This window comes from Coffea eugenioides, chromosome 11 (assembly GCF_003713205.1).
Source record: "Coffea eugenioides isolate CCC68of chromosome 11, Ceug_1.0, whole genome shotgun sequence".
Taxonomy (NCBI): Eukaryota; Viridiplantae; Streptophyta; class Magnoliopsida; order Gentianales; family Rubiaceae; genus Coffea; species Coffea eugenioides.
In genome coordinates this window covers 43,988,242-44,002,454 of record NC_040045.1, presented here as the reverse complement: position 1 = coordinate 44,002,454, position 14,213 = coordinate 43,988,242, and the positions used below count along the sequence as shown (strand labels likewise).

The 14,213-nt window shown below is 35.0% G+C and overlaps 2 protein-coding genes across 2 annotated transcripts; both read right to left on the bottom strand.

Annotated features, from left to right (window-relative positions):
- Window positions 1–2,557: 2,557 nt before the first annotated feature.
- Window positions 2,558–3,598, bottom strand: LOC113751186 (thioredoxin H2-like). The gene is made up of 3 exons (XM_027295096.1): window positions 3,385–3,598; window positions 3,160–3,282; window positions 2,558–3,024 (listed from the first exon to the last, which is right to left on the bottom strand). Exons 1-3 carry the CDS (start codon window positions 3,520–3,522, stop codon window positions 2,893–2,895), a joined length of 393 nt encoding a protein of 130 aa, XP_027150897.1. The 5' UTR covers window positions 3,523–3,598; the 3' UTR covers window positions 2,558–2,892.
- Window positions 3,599–6,522: 2,924 nt separating this feature from the next.
- On the bottom strand, window positions 6,523–10,343 carry LOC113752663. The gene is made up of 5 exons (XM_027296749.1): window positions 10,255–10,343; window positions 8,216–8,400; window positions 7,740–7,924; window positions 7,017–7,091; window positions 6,523–6,940 (listed from the first exon to the last, which is right to left on the bottom strand). The coding sequence occupies exons 1-5, from the start codon at window positions 10,341–10,343 to the stop codon at window positions 6,590–6,592; spliced, it is 885 nt and encodes a 294-aa protein (XP_027152550.1). The 3' UTR covers window positions 6,523–6,589.
- Window positions 10,344–14,213: the final 3,870 nt, after the last annotated feature.

Genomic DNA, 14,213 nt, shown 5'->3' with positions numbered 1-14,213 from the left:
CATGGTAAATTGATTAATAATCCAAACTTACTGATTTATGGGACACATGTGCTATTTTATTTTAAAACATATTTCAAACTAGTATTAGGAAGTTTATTTGAAATAATGATAAGATGTTTTATTAATAATTAATTCTTAGTACCTTAGTTAGTAAGTACTCATAATATACCTATATGATACCTGATTATAGGTATAATTTAAAAAAATTATTTATATATTTTAAAATACTATGAAAAATAGTTTGACTTTTCACATAATCTTGTAAAATATGAAATAAAATTTTGTCGTATTATAAGCTTTTAATCATTTTCAATTTTTGAAAGGTTTGAAAGTTCGAATAACAATAACAACAAATCTTACTAGTTATATATAGAATATTACTTGTTTATATATCAAAATTTTTATAATTTAACACCTATGAATATAATAAGATGATAAAGTTTTAATAAATTTACATCTGAGACACAAGAAATAATAAGAGTAAAAGCCTAAACAAAATGAGAAATAATATAATAATAAAAATGACAAAACTAGTATAACAATTAATATAAGAAAATCAGCATGATCTTGATTTTTTTCCTTGGGAGATTGTTCATAAGAATGGGATCCAATAATTATAAATGAAAATCACATGCATGTATAATCTATTGTATAATTTAAATTAAATTTAGTTCACCTATAAAATGGTCCTAAAATAATTAGTACACTATGATAAATGTTATTTTAACAAAAAAAATTTTTTAACTCAAAAATTTTTTTTAACTAAAAGTCTGAAATATCCATGACATATGTATGAGAGATATTTTACCATATTTGTATCTCACATCTAATCATGAAAGTTAATTTGAGAAAAACTAATTTTGACAATAGAATTATTTTGAATTTAACCAACAAGTTGAGATTTTTTAAACAATAAAAGTGAAATATTTTGGGAACTTAGTTGTTTATTTTCCCGTAATAAAAAATTTAATATATGACAAATTATTCTTACATATTTTATAAGGTCATATGCAAAAAAAAAGTTTTCATAGTATATTTTAAATGCTTCAAACATATAACATTTATAAATGATACGTACAATTGTAAGTTTCTTTAAGTAAAATAGTAAATTTATGCCACAAACTATTAAGTTTTGATGATTAACCAAATTTACTATTCTATCAACAATATTTACTATTAATCTATAAAAACTTACTATTACTTGAACTAAACTTACCCTCCAAAAACTAAGTTTCAGATATAGAGTAATATTTTACTTCATAAAAAACAAAGTTAGTTCCATATTTATTCAAGTTTACTTTTTGAGACATAAAAGTTACTAATATATCGAGTTAACTTACTATTTTTTATGCAAAACTTACTAACCAGCATTTTATGTACTATATCATTTAGATGACCAGTACAACAGGTCATCAAATGGTCTCTAAAAGTATTTTTACCTGTTATATCAGGTAAAAATAGTTTTGTTACCATAACTATCGTTACTTCAGACTTTTCCTTTTTTCATATGTACATATGAGTTTATTGCCAAAATAACTCTTCTTCTAGAATATATACTCAAAGTAATTTAATTTTAAAACTTATTACCTTTGTGATCCTTTTTTGCCACTTAATTTTAAAACTTATTACCTTTGTGATCCTTTTTTGCCACTTAAGCTGCATATGTGTCAGGATAGAGATAAAAACATCTTCCATTTCTCTTTCTCATCTAATATTTTCTTCAATTTTCTCTATACAGTTTCCCACATTTTTTTCTTTCGTTATTTTTCCCTTGTCAAACATAATTTAAGAAGCCAATCTTTATATTAATAGCATCTAAAAAATATGTTTCGCAAGTCGATAATCTTAAGGTAGATGAAGATTATTTTCGTCTTTTCAAAGAGTAGGAAGGATAACATAAACAAATATGATAACCTTGAAATTTTTGTAATTGATTACAATTTTCGTTGCAATTTTTGGTGCAATTTTTGTATTTTTAAAATTATTTTTTGAAAAAATATATATGCAATAGGTTTGATACATTTAAAAAAATTCGGAGACCAATAATAGTAAGGTCAATAATGGTAAAATTTATTTCAGATAATTATAAGGAAATTATAAAAGTTATGCAATCTTCTTGTGCCTCTATAATAAAAAAAATTAAAATTTTAGTTAATGTTAGAAACTATAATCTGGATTAGAACTTTCCTTTCTTGTTATTCTACATGGCAATCAGGATAATTAGATGGGAACAATAATATCATTATGGTAATAAAATTTGAAAGTGAATCACATTGGAAATATTTTTTAGTAAGAGTGTTATTTTGGCAAAAAACTCTGTACATATAGGGATTGGATGAATTTGACCGTTCTTGACTTGCCGTGGGGCGCATTTGTTTCGAGTTACATTTAGCTAATATATGTCAGCAAAACATACCACTAGGCACCTTGAGGTTTGCTTCCATCTTAATTCGTTTTCATTCTTGTACTAAATTTGCATTTTTAAAGCAAATGTAGAACTGGCAATTTGAGGAGCATTTAGTTGACTTCATTCATGAATTTGTGGATAAAAGGGCGGTGAAATGAAATCACATGATACTGTGGTAGCCTTTTATTCTCATCCGTAAAGTTTTAAAATGAAGGGCACACTGAGATGAAATTACAGATTCAACACAACTTAGTATGAGCTGAAAGCGCATTGAAATGAGATTACAGATTGAACACAATTTATTACTACTCTTGAGAAGATTCGGTTGGCTTTAGACTATGTGTTTTTTCAATCTTAAGATGATTTGAGCTAAAATCGCAGTGACATGAAACTACAGATTGAGCATAATTTATTTATTACTCTTGAGAAGATCCGATTGGCTGCAGACTCAGTGTTTTTTCAAACTTGAGATGATTTGATTGGCGTTAGAATCTGTGCTTTTCAATCTTCTTCTGGAGTTCCTCCTTTTTGGCTCCAACAATCTTGTCTATCGCTTTTCCTTTCTTTAGTAGTATGAAAGTCGGCATTGCTTGAACTCCATATTCCTCAGCCACGTCCTGTTTACAGCTTCCAAAATTAGTAGTATCATATTGTACTTTCTGAAACTTGTACTATTCCCAACACCTATGAATTATTCTGGAAAAAAAATGGCAATATATTAATACTATTGATTATGAGAAGTGTGAACATACATCCAGCTCGTCCACATCAATCTTGACAAACTCCACATCGGTGTATTTAGCAGCTAACTCGTTAATGGATGGTTCGATGTATTGACAAGGGCCGCACCAGGAAGCTGTGAAGTCTATGACAATCTTCAATTTGGGGTTTGGAAACAAAAACAACAGGATCAGTAATCAAGAATATGTAGACCCTAAGCAAAACGGGAACAGATGGAAGAGGTTTTCAATGCTTACCAGCTTGTTAGTTTCTTTGGAAGCTTCAAAATGGATCTTCCATTTTGCTGAGGAATGGAATGCAACGACCGGAGACTTCTTGAGTGCCATAGATGAATCAATATTAGCTTCTTGCCATGCAGAGACGTTGGCTCCCATGTCTCTTCTTTCCAAAAGTAGATGACTGAGAAATTACAAGCGTGTGAAATTCTTTTCTTTCCACTTGGGTCTATGAAAGGCCTTCTTTGGATGGATTTGGGACTGTGGTGAGAGGTGCATTTTATATTTGGTCATGGAACATATTCTTCCAGCTGATCGAGAGCCCTTATTAGTACCGAGTATTATGCCCACCGTTCAAATTAGACAAGGAATAAATATATAAACTAACATTGATAAAATTAAGCTTTCATCTCAAGCGCTCTTAATTCTCAAAACTAACATCAAGTGGTGAAAAGTGGATTACCACTTTATGCTCATATTCTTCTTGATGTATGCTCTGTTTCTCTCCGTTAATTAATAATATGTCAGTGGAATTTCGAGGTTCTGTTCTTCCTAAGTAGGAAGTTCCATATATCTAAAAATGGTTGGTACTCTGTTCCTGAGTCTATAACTATGAATGAGACATGATAATGTAAGTGGAAGTAAAAAGGAGGTATTAGCAATCCCATGCAGCTATTAGCCTTAAGGAATGTCAAAGAATTCATTTCACCTTCGAGAGTATTTGATTCTTAGACACGCACACAATCTACACAAAATTAAAGTATGCATGGTCATGGTGAATGTCGAATATAAGAATGAAAAAACTAAACTTGATTATTATTTCTCCACTCCCCCCCCCCACCCCACCCCACCCCACCAAGCTAAGAAAAAAATTGTCTGTGATTTTTAATCCTGGCATATATGCCATTCATTCTCGCATACAAATTAATCAGGTGTATGTAAGTGCCTCAAGGTAATTGAGTTCTTTTTTTTTTTTTTTAAAAAAGGCTGAAATAATTAAGTTAAGTGATGCTCATATGGTAGTTGTACCTAAAATAAAATGATGCTACTTTTTATATCAGAAAGCAACGTCGATCATCCTGATACACAGATTGTGCGCCAGCCGAAATTCCGGCCGCCCGAAAGCGAGATCCTCAGTGATGTCTCGTTTAAGTCGTATCTTGGGTTCCCATCACCCTTTCTTTTGACGCCAGCCACCACCAAAAATTCAACCGCTAAAAGGTAAGGTACCCTTGGACGGCATTCTCCTAAAAACGACGGCTTTGGACTCTCCTAATATGCTCTAAGTCACTATTCACACCTAGCACGAATAACTTCATAAGGACGTTATGGTATAGATTGAGTCTCATTTGAAAATTTTTTTGAAATAATTATTGTATCCTTTTTGTGGTGTGTGAAAGGAAAAAAAATAGTTAAAAATGTTATTGCAGCACAAATATTTTAATCATTTCAAATAATTACATATCCAAACGCTCCCACTATACTAACGACAAAATCACATAGGTCAAAGAATGCAGAAGGGAAATCAGACTTTGGATTGGAAAAATTTTTTTTTTTCTTTTTTGGGTCCTTTCGCCATGGGGAAGTAAAGGTCATTAAAATTTTTTCTTTAGGAAGAAAAAGCATGGGCTAAGGGAGGTATAACATATATGGAAGTCGCAATGTAGTGACCATGAATACCTTCTTCTAGTTTATCCAAAAAACAAATTTACGTTATTTCATATTTTACTACACAGAAAAAAGTTTGTAGATATACGCAGATACTATTGTTTGAATTAGTTATTTTTGGAAATATTTTTTGAAAAATTTTACTATAACAATATATACGAAATTTTTTTTTGAAATATCTAATAGATTGTATGAATGAAATATTTCTGAGTTATTGTGTATTATTATAATATTATATTTAAAAATTTTATTTTTAAAAAAATGACCGATCCAAACGGACAGGCTCTGTTTGAATCCAACATCTCCAAGATTGTGTATTATTATAACATTTTTCCTTTCGTTGTGTTAGCATGAGGGATGACTGGTGCACGAAAAGGCATCATAACTAGGAAGCGAAACCTTTATCCTTGTGCCCAACTCGTACACAGGGCAGGGCACAAGAGGTCTGAAAGGCATACATACAAGTTCCAAATAACTTTCCAATTTGCCAGCAAATTCATGGCATCGTTTCGTTTTATGTGCAAGTAAAAAAATTAAAGAAGAAGCTATTCTGAGTCGAGAAGCTGAAAAAGAAGTTTCAATCTATACATGAAGAGCAAGTGGCTTGCACGACTTGAAATCACCACCATTCATTCCCCTAGGAAGTCAAATTGCAAAATCAATGCTATGGCATCCACCTTCCGTATCCAATAACTTGTGCTAGAACATCACGTAATTCACAATGCCATCCAAGTCCGTGTGCAAAACCGCAGTCTGCTGCTACTAATATTCCGCATTACCCAACAAATCAAAATTACGAATGGGAACATTACTACTCGGTCTTTCTAAAACCTACCACATGAACTTCCATGAAAAATGTGTGAAACTGAACTACGACATCTTAGAATGCTTTGCATTACTTCCTACAGAAGACCAATAAAATAGAACAAAGAAAGGTGAAGAATAAATCTGGACAGTAATGGCCAAGTATATTTGGTCAGTTGTACTGGTTTTATCTCTCAATTCACTTGAAAAAAAGTCCTAAACTTGAGACTGTATCAAGGGATCCACAAGCTTCCTTGCAATTTATCAGCATTATTGTAAGCATGCCACCTCCGATCAGTATCACTAACAACAAATTTCTAGGTCCCTGCCTCCTTCGACTCGACAGCATTTAACAAGTACTTCACATGCCTCTAAACAAGAATAGACTGAGAAGAATGACAAAGTGAAATGCACCAGAATACCAAGAAATTAGCCAAAACAAGGGGAACACACACACACACACACACACAAGGCGAGATGCAAATATATAGCAGTTGGAGAAGCTAAAGTTGACCTTTCTATTTTAAACCCCATAAATAATCTGTTTATCATACTACAAAAACAGGGTTCTGGATGGCATTCAAGGGAACAACATCCAAATAGTCCTTGAAGTCCAGACAAGTTTCATAACAGCCCCAACCCACCCACCACCCACACACACACCCCCCCCTCCCAAAAAAAAAAAAAGAAAAAAGAAAAAAGAAAAAGAAAGAAGGAAATGAAAGGAGACTACCAGACCCTTGAAGCATCAGCCTCATGAATCTGCTACAACATAGCCAGCTTGACTGGCATGATAGTTGTAGTTCCCATTGAAACCCCTACCCCCTCTTCCTCTGTAATAGTTGTTCCTGGGATAGTAAGTACCAGGCTGGTCATAGTGCTGGTTGCGGCCATTCTGATAGGCCCCTCCCCTGCCGCGCCCTCCACGGCCATTAGCATATCCCCTACGGCCGCTTGCACCCACAGTACGACCACCTCTGTAATTTGGATACGATCTTCGAGGAGCATAATTTTGCTCCTTGGGCTCATACTCCTGCAAATTTTGTGCTTGATGTGTGGTGGGCTCATTTTGTACGGGAAGTTCAGAATAGTTTTCAGTCTCCCCCTGCCAAGCACGATTATTAAACGTACCATCAAGGAACAAACAAAAGGTAAAAAAAATCTTTGGGAGGAAAGACTACCTGATGAAATTCTTCTGCAGGGCTCAACTGATTATCATATGATTCATCTTCTTCAGCATTTGCTGTCTCTTCTTCCTGTATAATCCATAGAGATTTGAAAAGAGCAAATTCAATTCATATTTATTGAGCAAGGGCATGTAGACAAAGTGAATTCACCCCCACAAACAACCCCCCCCCCCAAAAAAAATAGAAAAACACAGGAAAAGGTGAAAAAGGTACAGCATAACCGAAATAAAATAGTGGGCTCACTAAAATGCTGGAACCTCTTATCATGTTGTGTGAGAGAGAGAGAGAGAGAGTCATATTTTTAAATATATAATCCAGTAATCTAAACGAAATATGCAATGAAATTGCAGATGTTGAACGTTCATGGGCTAGACCACACATTATAGGTTGTACCTCCATGTAGCAGAACTATGATAGGCAACAAAAATGCATCCCATGCAAATAGTAGTATAAACAAAGTGTGAACAACCAAGCCCATGCAACAGCAAAAGGATGCTTGTGCCTTTCATTGAAGAGCAGTTTAAGCCAAAATAAACTAAGCATCCAGGGTATAACACCCCAGCCTCCATTACAATACTAAGGAAAGCATAGGCCAGTCTAACAACCGTACCTGAGTCACAATTCGCAGCACTCTATTACACAATCCATGCATGCTAAAAATGAAAAAACAACAAATTTCAGAGTATCAACCCAATCAAGCATAACCACATCTCTTACCTTCTGTTGATACTGCACCACAGAACCTTCGACTTGGACTGGCATGACAGATCCATGCGCTGGCACTTGAAAGGAACCATAGCTGCCAGCAGCAGCTGCCACCTCAACAGGAGCCTTCATCTCTGGTGTTGTAGTGAAATAGTCTGATGCCATGATCTTGTTTAGTTTCCCCCTCAATCCAGAATCTGCAAAAATTCCAAAAAAGCCATTACAACAAACAGAAGTGAAATGCGAACCAGTAATTATAAAAGTATATAACTAAAATTAAACAAAAAATTGGAGCAAAAAGGGGAAGAATTGTAACTTCATTCAATAGCCTAGAATCACCAAGCAATATAACAATAAATGAAATGCACAAAACACAAAACCAAAACTCATTAAAGCAATAAGCAGGATAACAGCATTGAAAACAGATAAGCTAGACACACACATATTACATGTTCATTCCACAGAAAAATGAGAAAAATTCATCATACATGTCAAATAAGGGTTAGATCCAATGGGCTGATCAGACTTAGCAAGCCAGAGCCTGGCATGCTTAACGCACAGTTGCAGTGCATTCTGATGGGACAAAGTCCAATTCACAGGCCTTGATATTAGCAGGCTCCCAAGCATAGATATGAGGGTTAGATCCATCTCACTAACAGCCTCCCGCGCATTACTGTCATTGACATTAGTATATGCCAAACGTCACTCCCTCTCACTCCTAGTTGCCCAAAAATCAGGTCTACGCGGAAAGCTAAACACCGTCGCAAAGTACAACAGCCTTATAATTTCCTCAACCATGGAAAATTTTTTTTCAACCTCCGATTCCTTTAATTCCTTTTGAAGGCCAGCACAGACTGGTGATTTGAGCTTTAATACTCAACGCCACTTTAATACTCCTAATTTATAATTTCTTCTACGAACCCACCTTAATACTCAACGCCACTTTAACACTTAAGGTCAGCTAACTGGATTACTGGGTTTTATTGGACCCTTGCCCACCAATTTACAAGCTCTTCTCACCTTGTCAATGATAGGTCATGATTTATTGTTAAATTAATAACTATTTTTCCCTTGATTTTAGCCAAATAGTATTTTAATTGATAGATACTACTTATATTTGGTTAATAGTGCTAATTGTAGGAAAATAATCAAAACATGATTAAAAGGGACAATTTCTAGCTAATTTGGTGGTGACACATTCAAGTTCAGAAGGTTTGGGATTCGAGCGTGGAAGTTTCCAAGTCCGAGTAGAAGTCAACAAGAGCACAAGGAGATTTCCTAGCTTGATTGGGGCGGATGAAGAGCAAAGTGGAGTCAAAGTAGGGCTCTTTCCTTTAGTCTTCACACGGCCGTATAAGACAAGGAAATAATTAGAAGAAAAAGGAAGTAGACTTAGCTTAGGAGATTTATTCCTTACTTTTAGCAGGTTGCCCGTAGCTTTAAAACATGGAGGGGACTTTTTCTTTGAGGGCTGATTTTTACTTTTCTTCCTTGAACGAATTTGGGAGGCAACAATTGTAACCTTCAAATACCTTTTCCGTGGGGGTTGTTCTCCATTAATGGAGGACTAATCTCCTACTGCTAGTCAAGGGGACAACTGAAGATTTGGTTCAACAATTACTGTGAGATCTAATTTATTTTAATTGCTTCCTTAATTTATTGGTATTTATATGTTTCCTGCTTTTAATTGCTATAGCTCGTGTGAGTGATTGAATAGATACGCAATATTTAATTATTCACATAGGCTATTTTGCCAAATAGGGATAATTGAATCCGTAATTGTTCGTTATCTTTATCTCAGTAGCAACTGGCGTAATCGGGTTTATGTCAGGGAAACATACAATCTAATTTAAACAAACCCTCTTAGCGTGTTTGTTAGTTAGGATTGGGCCTTTCTAATTATTAATCCAATCTAGAAATTAAATCCTACGGTCGTATCTAGAATTGTTTTTGGGTTAGAGAAATAGTAACCGGTCGTACCTTAACTATCGAGAAAGTAAGGAAATGTTGGTTGTTTATTGCGTGTATGACAACTATAACCAATCTATTAATAAATGTGGAATTATCTGTGAATCGATTATCAGTGCATGAACCATTTCTGAAGTGTACCCTTGGTTAGAGTTTTCCCTTAATTATTTCTCTTAATCAATTATTTTCTGCAGTTAATTTATTTAGTTAGCGTTTAATCCAAAACCCCCACCCATACTTTGGACTCTAGAAGAAACGAATCATCCCCAGTCCCTGTGGATTCGACCCTACTCACCGCTATATACAAAATCTGTATTTTTCTCAATAGCCTAGAATCACCAAGCAATATAACAATAAATGAAATGCACAAAACACAAAACCAAAACTCATTAAAGCAATAAGCAGGATAACAGCATTGAAAACAGATAAGCTAGACACACACATATTACATGTTCATTCCACAGAAAAATGAGAAAAATTCATCATACATGTCAAATAAGGGTTAGATCCAATGGGCTGATCAGACTTAGCAAGCCAGAGCCTGGCATGCTTAACGCACAGTTGCAGTGCATTCTGATGGGACAAAGTCCAATTCACAGGCCTTGAAATTAGCAGGCTCCCAAGCATAGATATGAGGGTTAGATCCATCTCACTAACAGCCTCCCGCGCATTACTGTCATTGACATTAGTATATGCCAAACGTCACTCCCTCTCACTCCTAGTTGCCCAAAAATCAGGTCTACGCGGAAAGCTAAACACCGTCGCAAAGTACAACAGCCTTATAATTTCCTCAACCATGGAAAATTTTTTTTCAACCTCCGATTCCTTTAATTCCTTTTGAAGGGCAGCACAGACTGGTGATTTGAGCTTTAATACTCAACGCCACTTTAATACTCCTAATTTATAATTTCTTCTCCGAACCCACTTTAATACTCAACGCCCCTTTAACACCTAAGGTCAGCTAACTGGATTACTGGGTTTTATTGGACCCTTGCCCACCAATTTACAAGCTCTTCTCACCTTGTCAACTAATTTACAAGTTTTTTTTTTTAACTCACTTTAATACTCAATACAAACCTATCTTAACATCTAAGGTCACCTCTACTCCTAATTATGGACCCACTCTTTTTTGAAATCCAAACTGAATTTTTTGAATCCTTGCCAACCCTCGACTTCTTGGTCTAACACCAATCGGATCCTTGTCAAACCCTTGGCGCACTTGGTCCAACAGAAGCCAAACTCCCCAGCACTTTGACATTTTAGTCCACCATCAAGAAAAAAATTTTCACCGGTCCAACTTCGAGAAGAACCCACTTACCCATGAATAGCCCAATATATAAGGAAAAAGTGTCTCGAAAGAGTCTACCAAAGATCTCAATATGTAAATTAGGAATCCAACTCTGACCCAAAAACTAAAGTTATTAGATCTCGAACCTTTACTTACATATTACCCTTTCCTTTCCATCTCTCAAATCAATGTGGACATAATCTAATATGGTAAATAATGGTGCATTGCTAATTCTTAGGGATGGCAACGGGGCAGGTTTGGGGCTTGAGATCACTCCCCCGTCCCTCGTCCCGTTGCCCAAAAATTCCCCCTGCCCCTGCCCCCGCCTCTGTCCTCCCACCCCTCGCCTCGCCCTACTTCCCCCATGAGTGCTTGCGGGTGATAATTTGATTTTTTTTCTAGAAGCATTTATTCAATATATCGAAGCCAAATTCAAAAAATAAAATAAAATAAGGAGTTGAAAAAGTGAAAAATGAAATATGAAACAAGAAAAGTGTTGATATAAAACACCAAAAAAATTTAGAAACTCAATCGAATTCTATAGATAACATTGGGAAATACTCATAAAATGAGTAACATACTTGTGCCAAATATCAACTAAGAATTTGGATAGAAATTGGATAAAGGTTATATTTAGTTGTCAAATATTCTAAATTTATTATTATTAGATTATATAATATATTATATTTATTTATATTAATAAATTGAAGTGGAGGATAAGACGGGGGATGGGGCGGGAGCATTGTCCCCCATCCCTCCCCCCGTCCCATTTAAAACGGGAGAGAAAAATTCCCCCATCCCCGTCCCATTATTTCCCCGCGGGACGAGCACCCACCCCCATTGTCATCTCTACTAATTCCATGCATAATAATACTTGAATGAGGTACGCGGTTATCTGGCAAATTAGACGACACCATCTTCGAACAAAATAATGAGAGGATACCATGGAAATATATATTATGAATACTACAATGTTTATTGTTTAACGGGAGCCACTTCTCAATGGAGTTGAGGTAAAACTTTTGTCCCAAGAAAAAAGGTCTTTAGAAAGTAAAACCAACTTCGGAAGATATCATCAACCATCAGTGAAAAAATTAATCTTTGGAATATTTGTACATCACAAAACTACCCAACTAATATTATTTAGTCACTCAAAAAATGCCTATTTTATCGAGAAAATTAATAAAATTTCTCTGCCAATATAGAATGTTAGTGAATTATCTGCAAGATGATAGTTTTTCATTTTTATTTCCTGATTTCAATAGTTTTATGAGTATTGTGATATATCAATTTTGAAAGTTTTTCATTTTCATTTACAGATTTTATTATTTATATGAGTATTGTGGCATCCAACTTTCACCCTGGATGATATTGTTAATATGGTCACTAAAAGTTTTATCCTTATATTTCGCTCTCAAAAATTTCCAAGATATAAGGTTGAAATCTAGCTCAAAATGATGCAATTTTCTCTAGAATTCAAAGTTGAAATAGTGAAGATAACTTTAGAACAAGCATTTGTGCCTAGCGTAGGAAAGATTAATTCTCATCTATATTCATACTTCTTTTTGAGGGAAAGAAACAAGTTTTTTCGAGAGGAAAATGGAAGGGACAAAAAAATAAAATACGAAAATATTTGTGCCTAGCGTCAGAGCGTGCTCAGCTCCTTCCTTTGTTCATGCAAATTCACATATTTTCTCCGATCTCAATTCAATATTGTCCAAAAAATAAACAGCGTTGTGATTAAATTTGTAAATTTCCGTAATCCAGGACTACTCCTAGTCCAAATTAATCTAGCTATTAGTATCCGAGTCGTATTGCAGTAGCTACATACAATTTTAGATCAGTTCGAAATCAAGAGATAAAGATGGAACCCCAACAAAATCTTGAAAAAATCTCGAAATTTTCTCTCGTCACGGACCCTATATTAACCAAAATTCGTAAACCCTTTTTGTTTCCAAATACAACCCTTCTTCCCTGACTATCGCCCCACACTTCTCTGATCAAAAGAGTCTTGAGAAATCATGGCATCTGGCCACGAAAGCTTCCCGCAAATAGAGGCCTCAGCCGATACGTCGACTGCTGTTAACGTTATTACCAGTCCCGGTGCCCATGCCTGCGCCCATCATCTGAGGAAAGACCATGAAAATGTCTTGTCTGGACTGAACAACACTAGCACGACATTGTCCAGCCCTAGTGATTCAAGACTCGTGGACAATGGTAACAAAAACCACAATGTCGTCAAGGACGATGATGATGCTTACAACAACGACGCTATAGATCGTGACAAGGACTACTTTGATACTTTTCCACCGGGGTATCGCTTCTGTCCGATGGATAGTGAACTCATTGTTTGTTACCTGAAGAAAAAGATTCTGGGCGAGCTTTTACCCAGGAATCAGATTAGAGAAGTTAATCTTTATCGCCAGAACCCTGATACAATATCAGGTTTTTCTTTTTCGTTCTTTTTTAATAATTTTTCTATTTTTCCTCAAGTACGCTTTTTTACTATATAATTGATTTCGCCATAACCCTGATTGTTATGCATGCATCAGGTTGGTCTAAATCGAAGTTCATTCGATTGACATGCACTTACTTTTGTGATGATATCTGGCATGGGGTTTTAGGGGTTTTACTTTAAGGGTTTTAGGGTTTCTGTTTTAATTAAGTTTTTACAGTGGATAATTATTAGTGCTTATTTATACATGTGTCCAACTTTACTTGTTCGTAGGCCTTGTTTATCACTGGCATGTTTGCTGCTGTATCTGGTCTAGCGACGTTGTATTCGCATTAACTACTATTCCTGTTCAATAAATAAATACATGCGTTTAATTCCCTCCTATCAAAGTTTTGAATTCTTGCAAACATGCATTACTATTTTGTTATTATACCCGAGAGAGTACTAGGGAAGTTGTGGACCATTAGTTCTCCGGCAGATTTATTTAGTCCCCTTTTTAGTCTATTTACGTGCTTTACTATATATCTTAATCCCTTTCTCTTTTCCACTTTAGGTCACAATCCTTGTTTGCTTCTGAGGTTTCTGACCGTGTTAAGAGCTTACTACATTCACGTTTAGTTTTAGATGTTGTCTTCTAAATTATTTCACTGACAAGAAAAGTGAAGATTTTTCCTTTTTTCTTTTAGGTGTTTGAAATTTTATCCCTGACAGTTACACACTTAATTACCTGATTTTTTTTTTTTTTTTGTTTTGCGAGAGTGATCATGCACTTTAC